The sequence below is a fragment of the Gymnogyps californianus genome, chromosome Z, assembly GCF_018139145.2.
Source record: "Gymnogyps californianus isolate 813 chromosome Z, ASM1813914v2, whole genome shotgun sequence".
Lineage (NCBI taxonomy): Eukaryota > Metazoa > Chordata > Aves > Accipitriformes > Cathartidae > Gymnogyps > Gymnogyps californianus.
The window spans coordinates 68474063-68501037 of NC_059500.1; the positions used below are offsets into that span (position 1 = coordinate 68474063).

Genomic DNA, 26975 nt, shown 5'->3' on the forward strand with positions numbered 1-26975 from the left:
TGCCAAGGAGCGGGGGGAGGAAAGGGTAAGTGTGTTGGTATTGCTATGAAAGAGCTTCATGACTTAAGATTTGGCAGAGTGTCTGTTTGTTTCTTTGGCTGAAAAGGCTGACTGTGGAAATTTCTGTTGGAAACCAACTAGAAAGTTGAAATGCAAAGAGAAGTATAATTCAGAACATACCTCTCATCTAGTTCACGGGGTGAGACAGCTGTTGCTGGGTGCTGTATGCCAGTGCTGCAGAAGGCTATAAAGGCATAGAAGGATCTCAAGATGTCCTTGGAGTTTCATGTGTTTATAATGGATATAAAGGTGAGCAGCTTTCCAGATGTGTGGAAAGAGTAAAAAACTGGCCCTGTTGATATCTATTGGACCACAGTTTAATCTTCAAAGTACTGTACCTAAAATGCTTTTGGTAGACCTGCAGGAAAGAAACATTAGGGACAGATGGATTTCACAAATGATGTTGGCTTTGCAGCAGCTGGCTCTTGTTTTAAAAGATAAATTATTAAAATGTTTTAATTTTTTTAGAATATGATAAGATCAATGAAACGCATGTTTTTTGGAACTTAGTGTTTCCAAAACATTCTGTGTTTACTGTCAGACTTCGATGTAAGTGGTGAAATTATGCAATTCCACAACCTAGGACATGTTGGGGAACAGTTTTATAATTTTATATATTGCTTGATAATGGGTGTTTTCTGAATGTATTAAGCCAAAATTATTATGTTAATGGAATAAAAGGAAAAGATAATTACAGAATTTCTTGTATGCTTTGATTTTGAGAAACATTAAATGGACTAAGTGTGGGTAGGAGATTTTGTAAGATCTGAGGAATCCTGAAACTCAGTTTTCATTTCCTGTTTTTGCAAAATTGTTTCTAGTGCCTGTGTTCTTAAGAGATTTTTCTCAGTGGGATCCAAATACTACAGACTTGTAAAAATCTTTAGGTTTTTTTTTTAATTTCTGCCAGGTTCTGTAATACTTGCTGTGTACCAAAATACACTGTTGGTGTAAGTAGTTTTAAGTCAGTGGAATTACTCTGGAATCTGGAGTGAACTGGTCTAGATTCTTACTGGTGTAAACTGGCTCAGCACAACTGATTTCAAAACACAAGAAATGAGGCCACTTTAAAATCACTGAAGTGTTAAAAATAGTCAGGAAGAAATACAAAGAGGAAGGAACAACATAGTCTGATTAGTAGCATTAAAAGAAAATCCAGTCACTTGGAACGCTTACTTTTTAGCTGTTTACATACAACAAAAAAAAAACCCCTGCCTATTTATTATAGGGGAACTCCACTGCAAAGTGAAAGAAATATGATCAAACAGTAAACAAAGTAGCTCAAATTTTTTCTTACACTTTTTTTAAACTGAATGGAGTCAATATCCTGCTGTGTTTTGTTATGGGAATTTCAGAGTCTGATCTTTGTTTAGGCATTAATCTCATTTTGTTTTTCTGTCTTTTCAGATAAAGCCCAGCCATGTGGGCAGGGCTGGGACTAGTTCTGGCTCTCTGTCTCCTCCCAGGAGGAGGGACAGAGATCCAGAACTGCAGGGAGCCCCCAGAATGGCATATTGGGGAGGAGAACCCAATGCTGAACTCTAGGGGCTCAGTGACGGTGGTGGCTCTCCTCCAAGCTAGCTGATACTTGTGCCTGCTGCAGGCTTCCAGGTAAGCATAAATCTCTTTCCCAGTTTTTGTTAAAACCTGACTGGTCAATTTTTTAATGCCATCTGAGGATAATACATGTGCCCAACTACAGATGGACTCAATGAACTCTAGCTTCCTCAAATGCCACCATCCCAGCTTGCATGTGTGACCCAGTGACCAGGTTAACTCTCAGCAGGAGCATTCTCTGCCAGTGGCTCAGATTCTTTCTCTCTTGATAGTCCTGACTGACCGATCATCTTCTCCAGATTGTATTTAGAACATAAAAGTATGATCAACTTGACATTAATGAAACCCAAATCACAGGAAAACTGAACAGAAACAGTTCCTCAAGACTATGCTTCAGTTAGCAACAGATGATTAATGTAGCAAAGATACTGAAGCCAAGAAACATCATAATTCTCTGACACGGCTAGAACACCTGAAACAGAGAGATCCCTGATCACTCATTTCTTATGTAAGATCTGTAGGGGAAAAGGCAAATCAAAACATGTGTTTTTCATGTGCTTTCGCAGTCCCTGTTCAGAGGTCCTAAATATAAAAAAAAATCCAGAAGACAAGGTAAAGACTAGCCTTTTGAAAAATAGATGCAGCATTCAAGGGAATCATCAGTGTTATATTTTCATACAAGACCTGGGACATTGGTGCCCTGGTTTCTAGAACCTACTTCCATGCAAATAATTAGGTATCATGACAGTAACAGCAGCAAGAAAATAATTTTTAACTGCCCCAAACAGGAATTGCGTACAGCCCTTATCTTGGATTCATTTAGTGATTGTGAAATCATTTTGGTTTAAAAATTCATAGTACCGGTTTCAGAGCTTGATTTTAATCACTGTAATAACATCTTAGTTTCCCCCTCTAGGCTGCATAACTTCATATTATAATAATCTTTGCAAGTTTTTTAAGAACTAGATTTGAAAAAATGGTGGTAAATCTCTGGCTCCATCAAAGTCAAAAGTAGGCTTTGTTGTTGGCTTTCAAGGTAATTGGGTTTGATTCTGTACATTTTAGAAAGGTTTTAAGGAATCTCTCAAGCTCTAGACTATTTCCTGAAACTGCAAAAAATAAAAGAGTTTTCTAGAGCAATTAAATAAGAAGGATACAAATGAAAAGGAAAAAAAAAACAGATCATACAGCAAGAAAGCAGTTTTCTGTGCTATAAAGCAAAGAAAGAGTTTTGTGATGGGATGCCAAAGGGAAAGGCTACTTACTGTCAGACAGGTCATGCACACATTCTATAGCCATCCTTTTGACCCAGTTGCTGAAATATCCCTTTTCTGGCTATTATAGAAAATAGCCTTGTCAAGATAAGTGGGAGAGTTATTGGCCTTTTACTGCAGGTTTGTTTTCTTGATTATTAATCTTCCTGCTGTATTTATGGTATGCATTCTTTAACCAACTGTGTGACCAAAACCTCAGCATTTAAATAAAGACATCAGATAAACTAACTGTGTTAGAACATGAAGAGTGTGAAAGAACTGAAATAAAAATAACACTGAATTCAGTCTGAAAACAGATGTCTGCTTTACTTAGTACTGCATTCTACTTACAAGGACAGGACCCATGACATATTAGCTATTGTAGAGTCTGGTTTGGTGACAGTATAGTTGATAGTCATGGCAAATGGCAAGAATGTTTTAATAGTGTTAGATTGTTGCCATTAAAACTGGGAGAAAATAACATTCACTGTAATAAAAGCAAGATGGAGCATATTAACTTTTGTTGAACATGGCTAAGCTTATGATTCTCTAGTGATTTATGGTCTTGCTTCTTTACATTCTCCACTAGATTGGAGGACCTGCGAGTGAAGTTAGAGAATGAAGGACTGGTCAATATCTCGTATGTGGTTGTCAACCATCAGGGAACCTATTCCCGGAGGGAATTTCACCTACTGAAAGAAAGTGTGTCAGACTATATTACTGTCTACCAGCAAGATGAACAGCAAGCTGATGTCTGGACTATCTTAAATGGAAACAAAGATGACTTTCTCATCTATGACAGGTCTGTGTTTAGAGGGGAACACAGGAAAATATTTGCATATATTTAGAGTAATGCTTTGTAAATCTCTATATTATTTCATTGATTTGCAAATAACCCAATTATGTTACAACAAAGACATCATAATCAACTTCTAAGTTGCACTAAGTGAAGCACCTGCATTTACCGGAAAAAGGAAGCTACAAAAGAAAAGTCTGCTTTTGTTTAAGTAGGTTTGGGATAAATAAATTTTTCCTTATAATTACTGTTGATTTAGATTAATATAACTGAGTGTAGAATTTGATAACATGATTCTGGTCTTACACTGTTTTTATTTTCAGACAACTTCATTACATCCATGCATGTGAAAGCAGAATGAAATGAGAAAAGCTATCTGAGTTCTCATGAAAACATTTTGACCAGAGTTGTTGAAAATGTCATGTAGCCATATGGAAAAATTAGTCTTTAGGTGAAACTTAAAACTTTGGAAGAAAATAGCTTTTTGATCATAGGATTTTGGAACATGTATCTTTTGGCAGAACCAGTAATAACTCTTTAACTGAAATCCTGATTTTTCAGTTTTGATGTGATGGAAATTATTCAACAAATCCTGCACTAACATGTCCATCCTAATTACTATTATGTTACTGTCACGAACATTCTCAGTTCATACTGAAGCATAATTAAGTTTAATAAAGAATGAGAAAGTTACTTAATGTTTTTTTGGTAATATGATGAAATTGAACAAATTAGCTAAATTGGGCTTGTGGGATGAAACTGGCACTGGAATGATCTTTAGAAAGTGACTGCATGTTACAGCAGCAAATATACCTAAGTATGGAAGGTTGCTGTCATATGACAGACAAACAGAACAAGGCTGTGTGTAGTCTGTAGAGGGACCCCAAAGCTGACAACTGGCCCATGGCATTTGAAAGGTTGAACGGTTTTGTGCTGTTGACACATAGGACACACCTACACTATGAATAGGTTTGGCACTAGTTTGGCCATGATCCATGGTGGTTCTAGGAATGTATGTCCTTATTGTGCCTCTATTGGCAATGAAGTCTTTGCCTGTTGCTGGTCCTAGATGTGCACTGCAGATGTGTAGGGAGCTAAGGCTGGAGGACCGTGTGTTGACTTTGCAGGTGGGGTACTTAACGAAGTGCCCTTGTGTACAAGTTCTGCATTTACTCCAGCTCCTTTGAATGTACTGGTTGTGTAGTCAAGTGCATACCAGAACACTGAAGTACAGACGTGGGGCAAATAGACACCATAAAAATCCCCTCATGCACACTAAATCAGTAATGCAGATGCACTGCAATGCACATTCCAATCAAAATACATGTTACGTTGCATAAAAACATTCTTTGTAAGGATGCAACAACCATGTGGCGATTTGCACCCGCATGCAAACAGCCCTCCTCATTAGCAAGATAGGTCTGTAATGAGGGTACCTTTGCTAGTCTAAATGCTACTAAACTAGAGGCTTCTGCCAGTAGTTATTATGTCAGCCAGAAATCATGCTTCACATTACTGACGGATGCAGTTGAGTGGGCAAACATTTGTAAGGCAGATACTGGTTTTGCCTGTAAACTCCTTGGACAGAAACACTCTCCATGGGACTGTACAGTGTGGGTGTACTGACGTAAATAAAATAAGGTATGATAAGAAGAGATATTTAATTTTAGGTATATTTTTATGTATATGTAACCACAAAGTTCTTTCCCTCCTTAGATGCGGCCGTCTAGTGTATCATCTGGGTCTGCCCTATTCCTTCCTGTCTTTCCAATATGTTGAAGAATCTATTAAGATTGCATACTGTGAAAACAAGTGCGGAAACTGCTCTTACACGGTATTTCTTGTTTCATTCTATATATACTAGGAAAGGAAACTGGATCTGACTGGTACTTAAAAAAAATATTTCAGTGTGACTAATCCAAAAAGACATGATTTAGAATTTACACATTTCATGTGTCTTGACAGAGAGCTTTTAGACATTTTTCAAAGTAAATTAGATCTAATTTATAATAGACTGATTATCTGAATTCCTGCCCTTGACAGAAATTCAAATAATTTTCAGAACTCTAAATGCAATCTTGGAGGCTGATTTGTTTCTGGAGTTACGTATAGCTCGTGAGCAATTAGCTACTCTAGTTTTTGGGGATGGGTAGGTATTTAAACAAATAGTAATTTTTTTTAAAACATGGGGATCAAATCTGAACTGCTTTGAGTTACTATTTGTTTCAGTTTACATTTAAACACAGTATACGATAGTTACTTTAGAAAAGCAATAGTACAAGGTGACAAATTATTGTTACTGTTATAAAAGAAGGGTAGCTTTGTTTTACATATAACTAAAGATCAGAACTACTTTAAGGATTATCAAGAAATATACATACATAGTCATGAAAGTTCAATGAGAAGAATGATTTTTGATTCCATCATACAGTTTTCCAGCTAAATGTAGGCCTCAGGCAGGTCAGATGTGGGATCCTAGAAAAAGAATACTTTTTATTAGCAATTATTTGAATTATAATTCCTAAAAGTTTACATTAAGAGCCCTGTCTAGTTATCAGTGGTGTTGTAAAACTATGTTCTTTTTGATACACTCATATCTTTCTTCAGGAAAGTAGCACAAATAATTTAAAATTGGGTTTCAGGTTCTGCAAAAATATTAAGATAATTAATATTTTATAACTAGTTTAATTAAATATAATACCTTGTATGTAATGCAAGCTTCTGTTTTGCAGGCACCTGATATTGATGGTATATGTGAAAACATCACTAAAAAAGCAGATGAAAAGCTAGCAGAGATAGAACCCAAACCAACTGGTCAACATTCACATCACCACAACCTGCACAGACATAGACAACACCACCACCATCGCGAGGGCAGTCATCATTCCAAAACTGAGAACCATCAGGATCCTTCTGAAACTCAAAGACATCGTCCTCACAGCAGTCGGCGTCATAGACTTTTTGGCTATAACAGACATGATCAGACAGGTAGTCATGAACAGGTAGACACTGTTCCTCCAGGAGAAAGTGTGGAAATTACACAAGACAAAAAGCTATGAAAAAAAGGGAAAACCAGCTGTAAAAACCAGTTAACTTGAAATTGGCAGACAGCATCAGACTCAGCTTCTAGTAGCTGATGCTGTCATTGTCGACACCTTTTGTTTGAAGAGCTAGGAAATTCTGTCACTTGACAGTGTCGTGGAGCACTTCCAAATTCTTGCAGGTGACATGGCCAGCTGTCAGCAGAGGACATCACTGAATCTTGACAGTGACGTCTGCTCACTGCTGCCTGACAGTCACCAGCAGCAGGAGCAAGTGAAACTAGTGACACCTGACAGTGACAGGAAAAAGAAAGAAACTGAGCCTGAAAAACAAACTAAGCACCTTAAAAATGCAAGGGAGTCCTACTACCTAAATTCATATAGTTACAAGAGTGGAAAAATTACCAGATCAAGTGTTTTTATTGCCCCCAATTAAAAATTATACTGACAGGTGTGTAGAGCTAAAATATTGCAAAGAGGTAGACTTTTAGAGCGCTGCTTTTAAAATGACACAATACCTGTCAAATTCCATCAGTGAAAAGCTTCATAATTTAAAGGAATTTAATTGACCCATAGTTTGTTTTTCAGTTGCACTGGGAAGGTGTCTGCATTCTTGATTAATTTGTCTGTCTTGTTTCTCTTCTAACATTCTGTTTGCATTTGTGAGGACAGGAGCATAAACTATGACCTAGGGGCTCCTGTCTGATGTTTTGCAATCAAGAATAGAAGATAACCAAAGCAGATATTTTAATCATTTTTTATTAAGAAGATGGAATATATTCAAAAGGTGGGGTTCCGCCCCCCCCCCCAACCTAGGGATACAAATTATGTACAAGAAAAGCTTATTCCTAAGCAATGTGCCAAAGTAACTTTTTATCTCAAATGTAAGATACAAGCAGTAATTGCATTATTTTAAAGTAACAGATTTATATGCTTAACTTTTGTGCCTTAGATACGGTATGAGAGTCCATTAATACTACTACACCTTGTAAAATCCTACTAAATCAGTAAGATCGTGCCTAAAGTGAGAAGCATGTTAACAAATTTTCATGCAGAATCAGTATTAAAAGGAGGGAGGGGCAGAACAAATTTAATCTTGGTTTAATGTTTATCTTTGCTTATAACAGTGCTGAATTTGATAAATCTGTATTGATTAGTAAGGTAATACACCACTGAAACTTGTATAACTTCTCTGTCTGTAGCTTAGCATTCCTAACCTTTGATTAACCGAGTTGAAGTAAAAATAGTTGTTCGAAGGATTCCTGGATGAAGAAGAGAATATTCAAGAAAGGAAAACTGCTTTGAAAGTGTACACTATAATTAATGATGGTTTAATAGGGAAATTATTACTCCTATGAAACCTGAATCTTTTTATCGTGAATGCTGATTAGCAAGAAAGTAGCCCTGAATATATACAGAATGCATGCCTTTGGAATATTTGGCAAGAGCGTTTTCAATAAAAAAATATTCTGTATTTCTTCATATCTTGTTTTTTACTTTCAGGTGCACAGATCGAAAGATCCTCTTTCTATTTCTCATTTTACGTACTACTGAAATACTTCATGTCGTTTACTCAAAATCGCCTCTGTTTGAAGTGCAGGTCTTGGCCTTTATTAAGACGTTGCTCTAATTCTCTTATGGTGTTTCGGAGTATTTCAATTTCCTTGTTTTTCTCCTCCTGGAGATGCTGCAGCTTCTGTAAAAATGCAAGCAAAGGCTTCATTATTAAACATCACACAGAATTATGTAACAATACAATATGCTATTACTAATGAGAAATATTCTAGTAAAGATATTTTTCTCAGTATTTTGTATCACAAAAGTACAAAGATGACTTCCCCAGAATCCTATTTTTGTGACATCCCAAAGTCCCAAGCCTACAAAAACAATAATGTGCATACATAAGATAGAACTGACATAGATGACTAGGATATGAATTAAGTTCCCAGGTTAACAATTCTGTACTAAAACCACTTCACGTGTGGGTTTTTTTTGTTGAACCCCAGCTGTATCAACATCAGTGCAAAGTGACATGAAATTAGTTGTATAGAGGTGGGAGGGATGTGTGGGAGAGTAAGATGGACCCATAAGGCATGAAACTCCACCTCCCCTATCCCCAAAGCTTTGTTGTAGAACACCAGGGAACTGCTGTTTCAAACAGGCTGTAACAGTATTTAGTATCTGCACACTACAGGCTATTAAAGCACATACCCTTCGATAAATACTTTGTGGCAAGACAGAAGCATCTGAAAATGCTTTTGTTGTTTTATTCTGAACTCTTGCTAATTTAGCATTGAACTGAAAGAGTCAGGAAAAGACAAAACATTAAGAACCAACAGGAAAAAAAGTATGTTAAATAATACAAGTATAATTTTCACTTTTTTAAAATTGGATTTTCTACCTGAAAGTAGTAATAGCAAGGTTATCTACTATTTAATCCAGGGACAATGAGGTTTTAAAGTTTATTTTAAAAAGAATGCAATTACAAGTTATGTTTCTTTAAAAAAATGCCTCAACATATTGCAAAAAGTAAATACTACAAATATAATAAACCAAATACATTTAGACGAACAAGGTGACTACTAAAAAAAAATTTGAAGGCTCCACAGCCGCATGTCTGCAGGAGGAGAAAATGCGGAGGATGCTAAAAAGCTGTGAAACCATCAACCTTCCCTCACGTTCCAAGGATAAATCAGCCCGAACACTTTCACACCTTACTTTTTTTTTGATATATGAAAGGTTTGAAGTGTTTCCTTAATTGTTTCTGTAATGAGAGTGGCTTAAAACCTGAGCCATGAAATACATTTTGAATTCTGTGACTCAAATCTCCAGAGGATTAGAAGTCTTTAAGCTTTTGGAAGTTTATAAAAAATATATCTTCCCAGCATTCAGAAATTAAAAAGAATAAAAATAAGCAGAAAACATTAATTTTTTTTATAGCTCAAAAACTAGCAAAATTTTCAAAATAATTTAAAACAATAATACAGCAAACTTCAGTCTCCCTATACAGTAGGTAGAACTCAATTCCTGAGCAGAAGCAACTCAGACACCATTATGGAAGGGGGCACATGCCACTGATCTTTGTAAAGACAATAATTTTTTAAGTTTCCTAGATTCCATCATAATACTTTGTTAAGTACTAATTAACATTTTTCACTACAGTCTCTTCTAAGTTTACCCAATGCCCAACTGATCTTTAACTCAGCTCTGTAATGCATACCTCTATCTGCAGTTTAATTATTTCATTCTGTTTCTCTTCATTTTGAATTTTCAGCTGTCTAGTTAGCTCCAATATTTCCAGTTCTTTTTTCTCTCTCTGTTCTTTATACTCCACTTCTTTTACTTCAACTAGTAACAGCGTAACACCAAATATGATGATTATAGAAGATGTTTAGATGGAAAAATAACATAATTTCCCAAACATTAAAACCTTCTTGCACAACAGGTCAATATTTCATGGGAAAACAATTTCATTCAAGCAAAAAACATACTTTAAATTTATGTGAAAACCACCCTGTCTCGTCCAAGTAAGATGGAGTCTCTTTAAAGAAGCATCACGTTTTACACAGAGTTCGGCTTTTTTCAGCTAAGTGGATGACTAAAAAATCCTACTCTTCAAGGCTATGCCAGTAATGGAAAAAATTAATATTGAAATAATTTTTTTCTCATTGCAGTATTATTTATTTGTGAAAATAATGTCCTACTCTTCTGAGCATAGTTGGAACACTGTAACAGCAGTCTAGCTTATAGTTCAAAGCAATTTTCCAGTCAACACTTAACCCAAAATTTCATTCCTTCAGATTTTTAGGTCCAAGTTCCCGGTGTCTGTTCTACCTGTTTGGGAATTTCTGCTCATCCTGTGTTGTTGTACTATTGCCTCATTGCCACTGTCTACTCTCTTGAGCAAGGATAAAATTCAATTAAATGCTGTCCACTTCTAGCTTTCACATGTTTCCACTAAGAAGTGGAACTTGTACTTGTACTTACCCTAGATGAAGTATAGCTCCTACAGATTACAACGTTTTACCCAATGCTATAGCATTCAGTCTTCAGAGAACTTACATTTTTTTCTTATATCGCAATTCAGCTGTGTTATTTCTAATTTGTGGTCTTCCTCTTTGTTTTTAATTTCTATCATAAGTTTCTCAATCTGACCTTTATATTCCTGTGAATGTAAAAAGCCTCATAAAAATCTTGAGGTGCCTGTGCTTTTAGCCTTCTGCAAAGCACAACATTAATGTAAAAATGTACAGTACTCTATAATTCAATACTTGTTTTATCCTCAATCTAGTAAATTCAAAATGCCCAATTACTTCGTACACAATCTGGCTGAAGTCCACAGATGAAAAATGTAGCAGTTTTCATTGTATTACAGCTATCAGTTAATACAAAATTAGAATTGTACTTATTAGGACAACAAGCAAATGGAGAGGTAATATTCCTTTCCCCAGTCCAGGATCTGATACAATGCTGCAGTTAGTTAAGTGACTACAATTTTACTTTTCTGGATTTTTGACTGTAAGATTGTATAACAAAAATCATATTTAAAGTATGAATTTTGTTCATATTGCTTGTACCAAGGATTCCACAACTTCATACTAGCAGCAGTAGAAACATCAGTGATAGCAGCAGTAGTGATGCTGGTGGCACTGATACTCAGCTAAAGAGTTTGAGCACGCCTGTTCTAAGTTTGCTCCAATAACTACTCCAGAATTACCAAGGAATTGGCTGTAGCTGCCCATGTAGAGGTGCTTACTCCAAAGCTCTTGTCAGAGCCTTCTGACAAGGTAGGTAGCCCCTCAACAGAGCAATGCTCGGAGGCACTCACAAAGGCAGTTACCGATTGATGGTAATAGTGTATATGAACATAGTTAAGTAAGTGCCTTCAGAACAACACCAGGAAGTTCCACCATGCCCATATGTGTATATAATGTATAGAATCATAGTTCTCTCACATCCTGCAGAAGGCATTACTTATTTTATTCTCAAACTGTCAAGATAACAGCTCTATTGGTATAAAAATTCAATTTTAACTCATAGTACAAACACAGGCAAAGAAAATCAGCAGTGAGATTCCTAATCCTATACAGGTAACAGATCTGCCATCTTAGCAGAGAGAACTAACACAACTTGTGACTAGCCCTGCTGGTGTTACCTCCTTTCAAAAAATGAGTGGCATAGATAAAAAGCAGAGAGATGGTAAATGGAGTTTATTATGAGACACAGATAAGAAGTAGAGACCTGTTATCTTTGTAGCACTTACTCCCTAAGAAACTATAAACAAAATTCAGACAGTTTGTGATTCTTTGGCAGTACAGCAGGCATCATGAATACCAAAACCTTATTTCCACACAAAAATGTATTTTAATGCACAGGATTAGGTTTTAGAATGTAAAGTTGAATTTAAAGCTAAATACAGCTAAAAAAGATAACTGCATCTTAGATTGAGCCAGAGTTCTTAGCACTTAGTAGTTTTGACCTCTTAGTCCCTCTAACACATTCTCATATTGATACTGGCATGAGAACCAGTCTTCTCTTTTTACACATGATACATGTTAGGAAAAGTGCAACAATAATGGTATCAGTAGCAAACCCAAGAATATAAAGATATATTAATGGCTACAAGAGAGATAAAATATTATTCCTCTACCTAAAGAATGATCATTTGTGACGTACCTGTTCACAAGCCTTTAATTTCTCTTCCAAGATGTGAATGGTACCCTTCAGTCTACCATTTTCATCTACATAAATAAAAAACCTATATGATACACTAAAAAGCACATTTTGACAGTATTATTAGCATGAAAGCAGAATAAGGAAATTACTTTCATTTTTTGACTTGTCTGATCTGCTGGTTTTGGCTGGGGTAGAGTTAATTTTCTTCATTGCAGCTAATATGGGGCTATGTATTGGATTTGTGCTGAAAACAGTGTTGATAATTCAGGGATGTTTTAGTTACTGCTGAGCAGTGCTTACACAGAGTCAAGGCCTTTGCTGCTTCTCACACCACCCCACCAGTGAGGAGGCTGGGGGTGCACAAGAAGCTGGGAGGGGACAGAGCTGGGACAGCTGACCCCAACTGACCAAAGGGATATTCCATACCATATGATGTCATGCTCAGCATATAAAGCTGAGGGAAGAAGGAGGAAGGGGGGACGTTCAGAGTTATGGCGTTCATCTTCCCAAGTAACCGTTAGGCATGATGGAGCCCTGCTTTCCTGGAGATGGCCGAACACCTGCCTGCCGATGGGAAGCAGTGAATGAATTCCTTGTTTTGCTTTGCTTGTGCGTGCGGCTTTTGCTTTACCTATTAAACTGTCTTTATCTCAACCCACGAGTTTTCTCACTTTTACTCTTCCGATTCTCTCCCCCATCTCGCCGTGGCGGGAGTGAGCGAGTGGCTGTGTGGGGCTTAGTTGCTGGCTGGGGTTAAACCACGACATATGAACTTTAAGAAACTTTTTTGTAGACATGATCACCATTTAGAGAACTACATAATCTCAGTCTCCATTTTTTTTAACAGGAAAACTCATAGTTTAATCATAATATTTGCCTGGAATTTCTACTTTGAACTGTCTTTAGCCTTCTGATAACTGACGCATTCAAGCAAATCTAGATGCAAAGTTCTTTGGCTCAGAAAATAAAAGATTATTATCATGGCTACAAGACCTTCGAATTGGAAGATGCAACTTTTTAAGAACTTGTTTCCCAAAAACTAGAAAGTAGTATCTCAAAAACAGAATTTAGAAAAAGCAGATAATGCTTTAATTATTAAAAGTAACTTTGAGTATTAAAAGCAGCCATATACTTCCAATTTTTAGAGGTTTATTAATATTTATGCTAGTATGCCTTGAACACACAATGGGTATAAAATTAGCTACGTGGTGTACAGTTAAACCGTGGTATAAAGATATAGCAAATATTTATATATTTTATTTTAAAATAGCAATGAGTAAATGTCAAGCTAAATTTTAATAACATTACACGGAGGATTAAGACTCTTTGGTTTAACAAAGTGATAAAAACGATGCATAAATGCCACAGTCCAACAGTTGAATGATACTTTCTCACTTTTTGTAAAATTGCCTGTGCTATGCTGAAATAAATTTAAAACTCAACTATTGATTAAAAAAACCTCACTGAGGCAGAAGTTCTTTTGCATGTGGATTCTAAGTAGGATAATAGCAATAGACATTCATTAAGCATATAGACCACCAAAATCTGCACAAGACTGATTTTAGATACAGGTTTTTTTCCTTTCTGTTTGGCTGCCAGTGAGTTTCTCTGAAAAAAAACAGCAAATACAAACCAAAAAAAAAAAAAAGCCTGGTGTCCTGGTTTCGGCTGGGACAGAGTTAACTCTCTTCTTAGTAGCTGGTACAGTGCTGTGTTTTGGATTTAGTGTGAGAATGATGTTGATAACATGCTGATGTTTCAGTTGTTGCTAAGTAGTGGTTATCTTAAGCCAAGGACTTTTCAGTTTCCCATGCTCTGCCAGCAAGCAGGTGTGCAAGAAGCTGGGAGGGAGCACAGCCAGGACAGCTGACCTGAACTAGCCAAAGGGGTATTCCATACCATGGAACGTCATGCTCAGTATATAAACGGGGGGGGGGGTGGTTGGCCGGTAGGCGTGGATCGCAGCTCGGGCATCGGTCAGCGGGTGGTGAGCAACTGCATTGTGCATCACTTGTCTTTTCTTGGGTGTTATTTTTTTTTGTTGTATTCCTTTTCATTGCAATTATTATTATTATATCATTACTATTCTTCTTAGTTAGTAGTGTATTTTATTTTACTTTAGTTATGAACCTGTTCTTATCTCAATCCATGAGTTTTACTCTTTTTTTCCTCCTCCCCACCTCACTGGGAAGGGGAGGGGGAAGTGGCTGCATGGTGCTTAGTTGCTGGCTGGGGTTAAACCATGACACATGGTCATTCTAAATTACAGTACAGTATCTATAAGAATATTTTTGCTTTTACCTTTCACGTTACACTGGTTTTCAATGGTTTGTGTTAGACCCTTTATCACATTCTGTAGAGTAGTACATTCTAAAAGAAATGAAAAGTCCAGCATTTTTTAATAATTTCTTCACAATTTTAATTTTACATTTTGTTTATAAACTTTTCTCAAATATTTTATAATAATCTCAGTTAAATATTAATCTAAGTCTTCTTACTGACTATAGAAGTAACTCAGATTATTATTACATGATTACTGCTTAATTTTAGCTTTTATTTTGATGATAGATTAAGAACAATTTTATCAAGCAGTACGAACAATTTCATAAAACTATTACATTTTTGTTTCTAGCCAGAAAACAAGGGTGTTATTGTTTTCTGGGCAATAATGGAAGTTTTCTGCATCAGCATTCCAGCAATTTGATGTAATTAATGAAACTGAAGCTTACTTTCCTGACAGCATTTTTGCCAAGATTCTTTTTAACAAGACCAACACTATCCACTCATTGCAGTTTCTCACCCCCTTTTTAGTGCATATTAGCATTCATCTTGTGGCTCAACATAAACTTGGAGAGATTCAGAATATGCTACTATATCCCCATTATCTCATGTTAAACAAAATAACTATGTGTGTGTGTATGTATATACATGCAACTTGTTATCAGTTTACATATTGGTATTTCATAATTTTATTTTTTTAAATTGTATTTTTAATATTTGAACAGCATATGGACTGCCTGTAATATAACATTTGGTTTTCATTAAACACCATTTTTATCACTTATGTTCCTTGTAACCTTATCAGTGAAATTAGGAAACTTTCAAAGACTGGGAAGACGGGGGACTCTAAAACTGAGGTTGCTTACTCTTAAAACCTTTCTTTCTATTTCCAGAATAGCACTGCATTTCTTAAGTGGCTTTTAATTTCCGCAACAGATAAAGTATGCTAAATAAGAGTTACTCATCTCATAAGACCAAAGCTCTGCTGAAAATTGTAGAACATATAATTAAAGACTACTTTACAAATAATGGAGTCAGGAAAATGTATTAAGATCCCAGCTCAGAGATTCAGTTTTCCACTCAATCTTTTTGACCTTTAGTCTTTTCTTCTATTAAGTCCGCTTTTCATGCAGCTGAGTACGTTAGCCAGCTGTATTCTCCTGGTCCATGTATCCAAAAAAACAGTAGAGGGAGCACAAACAGCACAGAAACGTTGCCTGCCCTCGGTTCCTGTACTGGATCAAAAGCATTTGTGGAAAAATCCTATTCAAAGTCGGAAACACTAGGTTAGCATGCCTATTTGTACCGACTAGTTCTACTACAAAGTTTCTCCCATTTGAAAATGTATGGAAATAAACTCAAATGCTTGTAATTCATGCACAAATTCAAAAGACATCTATGCATTTGAGTAAACAATAGGACAGTAGCCAGTCTTACAATGAATCACAGCTATTTAAGTGCAAGCCACCCTTTTGTCCAGTCCCAAGAATATCTGCTTATCTTTCTTATCTTTAAAGGACATATCTTGGCAAATCCCTCAAGTAATTACAGTTGTGACTGGAAAAAAATACTGGGAACCCACAAGTTTTGCTCATCTACATTAAGGAAGAAAAAGCAAAATTTTGCTAAATGATTGCAGCTTTGTGGATCACTGGCATAGCATCTGTTACGGATTCTGTGTGGTTCCTTCCTGGTAAAGAATACTGCCTACACCCAGAAAGACTGAACAGCCTAAGTGCTCTTTTTCCATGTTTAATATCTATAATTTATTGCAGTTTCTTCCATCTGCATTTATTTGAAGCTATTGGCTTTTTTTATAGGGCAGTTACATCAACCACTTTTTTCTCTAACACGTTTGAAACACTAAGTCAACAAATATGCAATCCTGAAGATGCTAAATAGACACACCTTAAGTGCTCCATAGACAATAATGTGATTGCTTTCTTTTTAAAAACTACAGTAGATCTTAGTTCACAATTGTAGCTTGCACCACAAGAGTCCATTTAGTCACCATAGAAAAGGTTTAGGAGCAGAAGCAAGAATGCCAGACTTGCATCTGTCTTAAGTGGATCTGCAATGATTTACACTAAACAAAACCTGTGGTCCTGAATCTCACCTTTGTTTAGCAAAGAACGTATCAAGACACTACAAAGCTCATCTATGATCTTTCAGAACATGTATACACTCGCCCAGTTGCTCATCTTTTCCCACCTTATCTTTGGTTCAAGTGTTTCACTCTCCCCTTGCCCTTGAGTTTTAGAAGTTTTCTTTCTTCCTTTGCATTTCCTTCAGAATTCCCAGTCTTCTTTTACCTTAAACAGTTCTAGAGAGAGACTTCTGGCAATCAAAGATCTCAAGGAGCCCTCAGGTTCTCACTTATACTTGTTGGAGATTTCTTGGGGTGTGAAATGCTATTCCTATTTCTGTTTCTCATACTAACAAAGAGTTTTTCAGCCAGGATAAAATTCCACTTCCTCCACCCCACCACCACTAGCAGCCACAAACCCTTCAGGGTAGGTGGAGCAACAGCCTTTCCTTCCATAGTGCTCTTTCTCTCTGCTCCTCTGCTGTAAGCAGCATGTTTATTTGGAATCATATGTGAACCATTCACCAGCATGTAGTCTCTCATGTTTTTTCCTTCTCTGTTCTGTGAAGTGCTTTGTGGTCCACTGATAAGCTGTACATTCTAAGGCTGAGTTGTTTACCTATCCTGTAAATTCATTTGCTTTTCTGTTAAATCTGTAATAGGATGAACTTGAGAATGCTCTTCAACTTGAGAATGTACATACATTAAGATTGTGTATTGACACTGTTCATCAAGAAATTGATGCAGCAGTCCAAACCCAGCAATTTCAGTTGCCTTTGGACCAACTGTTCAAATGATACTTTCAGGAAATGTGGCTGAGCTGGGTTCTGGGAAACAACTTGGGACATAAGGCTAGGAGAAATCTATTTTTCCAAGCCACAGTTGGTAATATCACTGTATAAAAGCCATTCTCACAGCTAGAGTCTGTTAGGATAACTGTTGCCAGAGTAAAAATGGAAGTAGTAATGCTACCTTTGGTCCTTTGCATTTCCTCCAGTTCTGCACAGGATCCCTCTATAACTCCATCAATAATAAAGAGTGGTTTTTTAATCCCACAGTGCTTTGACTTTCAAAAAGGTTTTACAAAGAATCGAACTGTTAGATGCAACATTTTTAGTGCTCTGATTCTGAATACAGAGTAAGCTATTACCCCTTCTGAAGGGTCAATGTTGCAGGTGAATTTGATAAAGGTGCAAAGACAATTTCTACCCATTTCAAAAAGAAAAACCAAAATGCTTTAGAAACATTATATACTTACTACAATTTATAATCACTACACCAACCGTAATGTCCTTTTGATTAACATTACAATCACTGCTGATCTCCAGTAATATGGTAACTGTTCACCTGAAGGTTCCCCTGACAGCATCTGCTGCAGAAGCAATTTGCTGCCCAAGATGTTTTGTGAAACTCTGCTCTCTGATCACCATTAATGAATACAGTTCAAAAATATAAACTTATAAGCACTTCATGTCATGATACTTGAAGTCTTCACCTTATTGGTAAGCATGTTAACCTAATAGAACAGCCATGATAACTGTCTGAATTTCTAAATACATTCTATCCGTTTGGCATCTCTCATTTACCTTTTACTTCCTTATCATCAAGTAGCTTTCAGAACCACCTCTGGGATGTCCCACGTTGTTCGAAGTTCCTGCTTTTCGCTTTTTTCATTACTGCTACTAACAGCTCTGCAATCTCTCTTACTCATTGACCAGAATCCTTGTTTTCCAACAATTCTGCCTCCTATCTATATCCGTCCTAATTTGTACAACTACTATGACTTCAATATTATTGAGATTTGTTTTTTCCTGACTACCCCTGCTGCTACAACTTTAGTTCATATTTCATGCTGATTGCTCTGGTATTTTTACTTGGACTTCTGCCATCCACACTTTTTTTTCATCACGTGTTTCAAAACAGCTCCAGAGGTCGTTCTCTTCAGTTATATCAGCATAACTATCTCCTCAAATAATTTCACTCTTATCGAAGTGAGGCACTACTACTTACAAAGCTCAAATCTCTCTTCTGACTTTCACCTATTTTCAGTCCATTCTACTTCCACAGTCCTTGCTGCAGTCATCCCAGCTGCTCTGATTTCCTGAGTTGTCTCTCTCACTTTCTCTGCTATCTTTTGTCCCATAGGTTTTATGGTAAGAATAATTTCTTCTTTTTGTCCACCATTCCCTCTCCCTTTTTAAAATCTACTTTGTATAAACCCCCTCCTCTCCGTTTTTGTCAATAATGAAGCATCTTGATCTGTTTCTGAATGACTGTCCTGCATTGTCTTTTGTGCTTAATAGAGAAACAAATGGCTCTAATGAGTCAGACCAAAGTTTCATCCAGTTTACTATCCCACTTCACAATACCCAGTAGAAGATACTTCAGGAAAGAGGAAAAAAAACTGGATAAACACTACCCTTAATATATCCTCTCAGCTTCCAAAACACAAAAATAAGGGAGACCTGAGTGAGAGGTACTGTCTTTGTGTTTAACAAGTTTGTTAAGTTTTGTTACATGAATTTTTCTAATCTTTTTGGATTAATCTATATTTCTGTTATCCACAAGCCTCTGCAGAATTGATTTAACAGCTTTATTTTGTAATGTATGGAAAAGTTCCTCCTTTTGTTTGCTTTAAATGGGTCAACAAGTTTGATTTCCATCTAGTTCTCTTATTACATTAAACAGTGAATATTCATTCCCTAGTCACTTTCTCTGTGCCACTCATAATTTTACAGCTATGAGTCATACCTGCTCTACACTTTTGCTTTAGGCTGAAAAGTTTCCAGTCAACTTAAGTCTTTCTTCGGATGTTCCAAAATTGTGACTGAACCTGTGGAAGAAGACTCACTCAGAAATGGCTGCGCCTCCTTCCCTTGGGAGCTGTTTTTAAGCTGAGGGGTTTGCCCTTGGCCTATCTTGAGCTACGCTGCAGCGGTATTGCAGCCACATACCATGTAGATCTAGACCTGCCTCATCACTAGTGTCCTGGTTTTGGCTGAGACGGTTAACTCTCTTCTTAGTAGCTGGTACAGTGCTGTGTTTTGCATTTAGTGTGAGAATACTGTTGATAACACTCTGATGTTTTAGTTGTTGCTAAGTAGCGCTTATCCTAAGCCAAGGACTTTTCAGTTTCCCATGCTCTGCCAGCAAGCAGGTGTGCAAGAAGCTGGGAGGGAGCATAGCCAGGACAGATGACCTGAACTAGCCAAAGGGATATTCCATACCATGGAACGTCACGCCCAGTATACAAACGGGGCGGGGTTGGCCAGGAGGCATAGATCGCAGCTCGGGCATTGGTCAGCAGGAGGTGAGCAACTGCATTGTGCACCACTTGTCTTTTCTTGGGTGGTTTGGTTTTTTTTTTTTTGGTTGTATTCCTTTTCATTACAATTATTATATTATTATTATTATTATTAGTTAGTAGTGTATTTTATTTTACTTTAGTTATTAAACTGTTCTTATCTCAACCCATGAGTTTTACTTTTTTTCTTTTCCCTCCTCCTCCCCACCCCACTGGGAGGGGGAAGCAGCTGTGTGGTGCTTAGTTGCTGGCTGGGGTTAAACCACAACAACTAGGGACCTGCTAGTGATCACTAGACCATGTCTGGCCCTTGTTACCATTTCTGAACCTGATCCTGACTCAACCTCCTGTCCTGACCTTGGACCTGTTCCATCACTACGTACTTGTTTGGTCATGTGGACTTTTGGCTGACCCTGGCAGCCCTCACTGGGCCAGCCCTGCATGGGTATGGTGCGAGTGAGTCTTGGCTGGTGAAGCCGCTACCTCTGTGGGCCTTGTTACATAATTGGTTCCTGATTCCCTGTCCCTTGCTCCTCCCTGACAATACCAAACCTCGCCACCTTCTCTGTTATCTTTTCTAGTTCTGGTGTGTCCGTTTTGAATCATGGGGACCTGAACACTACATGAAAATCACAGACTTTACAGGGACATGATGTTTGTTTCTGTATTTCTTCCATAATAATGCTTATCACTGTGTTTGCTTCTTTGACCACTGATATTTAAAGAGAACTGTCCAGGAGGACACCAAGATCTCTTTCCTGAGAAGGAGCCAACTAGGGCCAACCACTGTTTATACAAAATGCCTCCTACATGTACTGCTACTGATTTTCATCTCCCCATTTTATCACTTGTCATTGTGTATCATGAGATTCTTGGTATAACTGAACAGATTAGCATCATTAGCAAACTTCACTCACTCAATAACTTTTCCAATTCATTTCTGATTATGGTAAATTATTTAAGTCCCAGCAAAGATCTAAGTGAAACTAACTGGCAATCTCACTCTAGCATGAAACTAAGTTTATTCCTACCCTGTTTCCTAACTTTTAGCAAGTTGACTTGTCAGAGCCCAAAGTTCTACAAAAAGATGCACCTTTCAGCAACTCTATAAACTACAGAAGAATAAGCAATCACAAATCAATGCTAAGTACTAGTTATTATTTCTCTTTTCAAATACCCATCTGAAAAGATATACTTCTAGAATTTAAAAAAAAAATAAATCTTAATTTAATAATTTTCTCTTTAATTCCTCCTTTATTTGGCAACTTTTTTATTATGATGTAGAAGCTTATAATTCCCGGCTGTAAAATAGTAAATGCCATTTCATTATTTAGCTTCCATTGAACAGTTTGAATCCTCTTAATATTAACTATTATTACCATTCATAACTATTCAGCACCATAATGACATCTGCTATACAAAGTAAAAGAAAGACAATCAAAACTGATCACATTAAAGCTGACAGTAACACAAGTACAGCCTATGGAATAAACTTACAACAGTGGTATCAGCTTAATTGAACTCAACCTTGAAGGATTATATGCTATTCCTTACACTTTATAACTGAGTTGGAAATGTCACTGAGATAAAATCTTGACGGTGACATTATAAACACAAAATGGGCTGTCACACTGTTTAATCTGACCTCTTCAGAGACTAAATCTCACACAGATAAAAAGTATAATCACTTTGGACAGCTTTTCAGTCTTCTAGAAGTTAAACAAATGCCTAGGCAGAACAAGACACTGAGATTCCACCAACACCCAAGGTCCTCACAGAATTAATTCAGGTGAGCAAAATTCAAAGAGGAATACTAAAACTTCAATATGCCAGTCAGCATGGTACAGGGCAAATATATTCTAAACCCCAAACTGGGCTACCAGATTGTCCCTAAACAAACGAAATCATACAAGCAACTAAGAAATATAATTCTTTATGTTATCTCAGAGCACCAGCCCCACCAGTCTGACATGCCGTCTCCAATTACCGGCAAGCTTTGACATTTCAGAAGGCAGCAAAATATGCATTTAAGAATGCATTGGCTCATTTCTCATTGGGCAAAACGTTTCTGGTGACCAGGAAAACATAGCATTTGTCATTTTGATACCAATGGAACAACTCAGCTGGGGGCACGATAGTGTCAGTGCTGACCTTACTTTTCCCAAATGTTGACCCAGACAACTGAGCCGCTTATGGATTAACATAAGTCACAGGCTACCACTTTACATAAAACTACTGATGTTAGTTTGCTTAAAAATGCTGGCTTTGTAAACTGTGGCAGTTCACTAGGAGCTCAAGAGGCCTGTATGGATGGGAAAGGTAAACATTTGGGCACAATAACGTCATCAGGTGTACCAAGCTCATATCATCCTCCCATCTTTCCCTGTCAACACATTGTTGCCTTGGAAAAGGAGATAACACAATCAAAAGAGAAAAGATGAAGAGGAAAAAATGAAAGAAAATAAAAAAGGAAAGTTTTTCTTTCATAGGTACTGCATGCACTCAGAAATCTCTTAAAATGGACAGATATTAACAACTGGAAGATAGTTACTTTAATGCAGTTCTCAAGATATGTTTGTGGATTAAAGTTATTGGTTTATGCAAATGAGATGGATTTCATTCCATGACGCAAGATTAATCATTACTGTTTTTCACACAGTATCTCAGATCCTTGCTATTTTACTTTTGTAATTGATATGACTGAAAATAATGGAACTATTTCTCAGAACTTCCTGAATATATGCAAAACCCATACCGTTTTTTAAAAAATAACTTACCTTCTTTTACTGATTCCTCCTTTGATTGGCTTAATGATAACAACCTGTTACATTTTTCCAGCTGAAGAACCAGTAGGTTATTTGCCTCATTAATTTCTGATATTTTCTAGAAAATTGGAAAACGACTAAAGTTATATTAATATCTTTTGATTTAAGTTTTAAATCTTGAGTTTTAAATTAATATAAAATTTAACAATTTCACAACACTGCTGTCACAAACCTCTATTATTTGCCATTCTGGAAATTCCGTTATAGAGAACGATGCTAGAATTGAAAGCCTGTGCTATTGCAGGTTTACCCTGCAGAACTAAGAATGCCAACTTACATCACTAGTTATAAACTGGTTTCTTCTCAATTCTGTAGTCCACAGTCTGGATCAATCCTCAGCAAGGTTCTTTCTACTGCTTTGCATATGAGGCTGTCAATGTCCTCGCTGAGTGCCAACATGAGTAATGGGAGTGAAGAGGAATTGGTATAATATGTTTTTTCCATGAGAAATGCTAAATTTATTTCAGGTGCCCCTTTTATATTATCTCTAGTATGGATTTACTGATCAGGAAATCACCAGAGAGCTGGCCAGTGTGGGTCTAAGAACAAATCCAGTACCGATTTGCCTCAGTGGATCAATCTTTTCAGAACTGACGTATACATAAAATAAAGAGAGCTCAATGCATATGGAATATAAGAACAGATGCTCCTGCTATGGCAATGACATTTTTCTAGAACAAGGAACTATTTCTGAAAGGATAGTCCAGCAAAGCTATGTAATACTGTTATCTCCAATACCAGCTTCAGATACAAAGGGACACTTCCACACTTTTCCTGAGAAACCAAAATTGGCCTCAGCACCATTAAAATTCTAGCACAGAAACAAAGGCTTCTCAGACTCCACATAAGTCACTCATATCACTCTAAGATACAGGCAATACAAACACTTTCCAAACAAAGTTGGTATTACAAGGCATATTAATAAGAGTAAGCTGATACCACTTAGAAGAAATTTTCACTTGAAAAGCTTACTAAAATGTCACAAAATATTTATAGATAGCAGTTTCAACTTTTTTTATCTTCTTCACTTACCTTTTCTATCTCTGAGAAGTTGTCTAAAAGTTTATCAAGGTTCACCACACTGATTTTCTTCATAGTTTCTTCATGACTGTGATTCATTTATTTCTGGACCATACAATTCAGTGATCACGGTATATATAAAAAATAGATCTATGAATTCATATATTTCTCATTCATACTACGTCAAAAGATTTCATATGCACAAATGTAAGCAGAATAAAGAACACTTTTTTTAAAATCAGAACTATTTTTGCATGTGAAGCTAAACTTCAACCAACCCAAGGTCTTGCATTTCTAGGAAACACAATGAATGTCAGACAGTCCAAGCAAAATCTATCAAACTGTTAGATGATATAGTTTAATTTGGAATTTTTTGCTGCAATTAAAAATAAACCTGAATCCACTTCCATAGACACAATGATGGAATTTTACCTAAATATATTAGTGGTCTGCACATAGGATGCTTTTAAAACATATGACCAATTTCTCTTTAGATATGCTGCTAGAACAGATTGGTCTTCCTGTCCTCACTTTAAAGAGTAGGAAATTCAATCAATTGAAACAATTACTCATTCTCTACTGTGCATATTTTAGAGGCAACCGATGAAATTTTGTTACATTTGATTAACTTAAAAATGTTACTTAAGTAAATGAGATTTTACCAGGGACACATTAATGCAGGATCTAGAACTTTTACATGTGTAGATGCTCTAATACTTAACTACTCAGGCTTCAACTTACACATTTTCTTATAAACAATTTGCATTAATATCAGTGATGAGACACTGCAGCATACAAACCTTACCATATGAGTAAAAAGATAATACTTTGAAAAGCACCCATATAATTCCAGATTATTAACACAGTTCCTATTTTTAGTAGAAATTCTACTTAAAGAATCTTCAACATACATTTGCAAGATGGATCTGAAAGACACAATATGAATGCTTCTAAAAATATTGAAACTATTTCTGAGCATCAGGCTCCATGAAACAAAAATTCCAATACCAGATAAACCACGTATTCCAGACAAAATCATCACTTCCGTGTGGTAATGAATGAACTGGCTTTTTACAAATAACAAAAAATTGCAATGAGAGAGATGAACGAGAAGTTAGTGTGCACTACCAGATGAACCAGAGGTGTGCACTACCCAGAAACTGAATAGGTTTCCAGACAGAAATACTTACAGTTAAGTTAGGTGGAAACAGATCTGTAACTGAACGACAACTAAGCAGGAACCAAAATTACATAACTGAATTATTTTCTCAGTCATTCAATATTTACAAGTCTTCACATGTATGTAACTTCTTTACCAAAGCAATAAGATAAAGATAGTTGTTCTGTGTGTTTAATACTCATTTTTCTCTTGTATCCACTGTTTCCTGAGAGGGATGAAAACTAATTCATTAGCTAAGGCTAATTAACTTTTTTTTTTTTAATCAAGAATTTTTAAGAATATGTGTAACATTAAAGAACTAATGCTTCTAAGTTAAATTAGTGATTTTTTTACCAAGTTAGTGATCTTAATGACTTCTAACTGTTATTACAATGCAATGATTTGTTAAAATGGAGTTTAAAATATTTATTCAGGACATTCAATTTTGTAAAACAATATGTTAATATTGTATTAGTTGATAATCTAAATATACACTATGAATGCCAAGCCCTGATCTTTCCAGTCCTTATCATAGGCAGTATCCTATCTGTTTGTCAATCGCCATTTCTTTTCATCGTGCTCTTAAAACTGTGTTTTACCCTCTAAATTTTGACTGTGGATGGGAGTTCAGGGAGCTGCCATATTGTGTGCTGTTTTGTTTGTATGTTTCCTTATTCCATGGCATCATTTGTTTTCTCAGAAGACAGGATGTGCTCAGCACTTGGCAGCATTAGGCAACAGTGCCACTGGGAGTAAAACTGCTGAACTGAAACTGTAAATTAAAAAGAGTATGTTGTATTATTAACGTTGTATTTTTCCAGCAGGAAAACTCATAATTTTTATTTTTGTGTATATTATTATTATACATGTTATGTCTTCCAAAGGCATTTTTGTTAAGCTTCCCAACCCTGTTTTGAACTATGATATTTATTTCACTAGGGGGAAAAAAAAAGACTTAAAATGTATTTTTGACTGTCATAAAACTGACACCTTTATTTAATCTCTCTTTAACCCCTTGCCATCCATGCTCTCTCAGTATCCTTTTTTAAGTGTTGCAGCTGATGATCTGATTTTGGAATATAAGGTTTCATTTTTGCTTCATGTAACAGTGAAACTTGTTTTTTATAACCTGTTTTATTTATAACCAAAATAAAATGAGTAGATATTAATTTTTAACTGCATGTCTCAATTCAATGTAGTAATTATTCAATAACAGGCACTTCAAATAGTCTCACCATTTTTCTGAACTCCACCCTTCTTTAAGACAGGCACCTGACATTTGCGTTGACTATAACCTTGCTTTAATTACCCACTCTTTGAAGACCCTGAGCACATTTAAAACAGGGTTTGCAGCTCAAAATTATCACCACCCAAGTGGCACCCACACGCGGGGTGAATCCCATCCCCTCAGCCGATTTCACAGACAACCGCAACGGGACGGCGGCACCAGCTGCACCACTGCAAACCCCACCGACGACGCCCACCGAGTCCTAGCGACCCTCTTTCCCTCTCCCACCTCTGCAGTTCGTCTACACAACGTGCCCTGGGTAGAAGCAAGACCCTCTCACAGTCTCAGGTGCACAGAACGCTCAAAGCACCGCCTTTCACTCCCCAGTGCGTGGGCATAACCGACAGACGGGGCAGGGCGACAGCGGTCCCGATCCCGGCGACAACACACAGCCGCCTCACCCTGCGCCGCTCCCCTGCTCCCCGACAGCCAGCTGAGAGGGACCGGCGCGCGCGCACCCGAAGGCGGGAACCCAGCGCCGCCGGCGGAGCGTACCACTACCGACGCTGTGGGGGCCGCTTCATCCCCCCTCCCCGCCGGTCTGCTGGTGGGCTCGACCGCATGGCCGCCGTTGGAACGTGTTGTTGGAGGCGCTGGAGGCCGTGGGGCTGCGCTGAGGGGAGGGTGTGC

The 26975-nt window shown here is 37.0% G+C and overlaps 2 protein-coding genes across 3 annotated transcripts; one reads left to right on the forward strand and one right to left on the reverse strand.

Annotated features, from left to right (window-relative positions):
* Positions 1 to 8189, forward strand: SELENOP (selenoprotein P). Of its 2 annotated transcripts, none has more exons than XM_050913325.1 (5): positions 1 to 25; positions 1468 to 1671; positions 3460 to 3672; positions 5383 to 5500; positions 6399 to 7028. In XM_050913325.1, exons 2-5 carry the CDS (start codon positions 1481 to 1483, stop codon positions 7026 to 7028), a joined length of 1152 nt encoding a protein of 383 aa, XP_050769282.1. In that variant the 5' UTR covers positions 1 to 25; positions 1468 to 1480. The 2 variants fall into 2 exon arrangements, with proteins under 2 accessions (XP_050769282.1, XP_050769281.1); XM_050913324.1 differs by having other exon boundaries at positions 5 to 25; positions 6399 to 8189.
* On the reverse strand, positions 7482 to 26610 carry CCDC152 (coiled-coil domain containing 152). Its single transcript, XM_050913326.1, has 9 exons — positions 26574 to 26610; positions 23911 to 24003; positions 22831 to 22936; positions 14685 to 14753; positions 12384 to 12448; positions 10770 to 10872; positions 9928 to 10055; positions 8919 to 9005; positions 7482 to 8403 (listed from the first exon to the last, which is right to left on the reverse strand). Exons 2-9 carry the CDS (start codon positions 23995 to 23997, stop codon positions 8281 to 8283), a joined length of 768 nt encoding a protein of 255 aa, XP_050769283.1. The 5' UTR covers positions 23998 to 24003; positions 26574 to 26610; the 3' UTR covers positions 7482 to 8280.
* Between the last annotated feature and the right edge of the window lie 365 nt (positions 26611 to 26975).

Coding starts and splice junctions, on each gene's coding strand:
- CCDC152 (XM_050913326.1), bottom strand. CDS start 23,997: ATGAATCACAGTCATGAAGAAACTATGAAGAAAATCAGTGTGGTGAAC. Junction 12,449..14,684: donor AAACCAGTGTAACGTGAAAG/GTAAAAGCAAAA, acceptor TTATTTATGTAG/ATGAAAATGGTAGACTGAAG. Junction 10,873..12,383: donor AATTAAAGGCTTGTGAACAG/GTACGTCACAAA, acceptor TTACATTCACAG/GAATATAAAGGTCAGATTGA.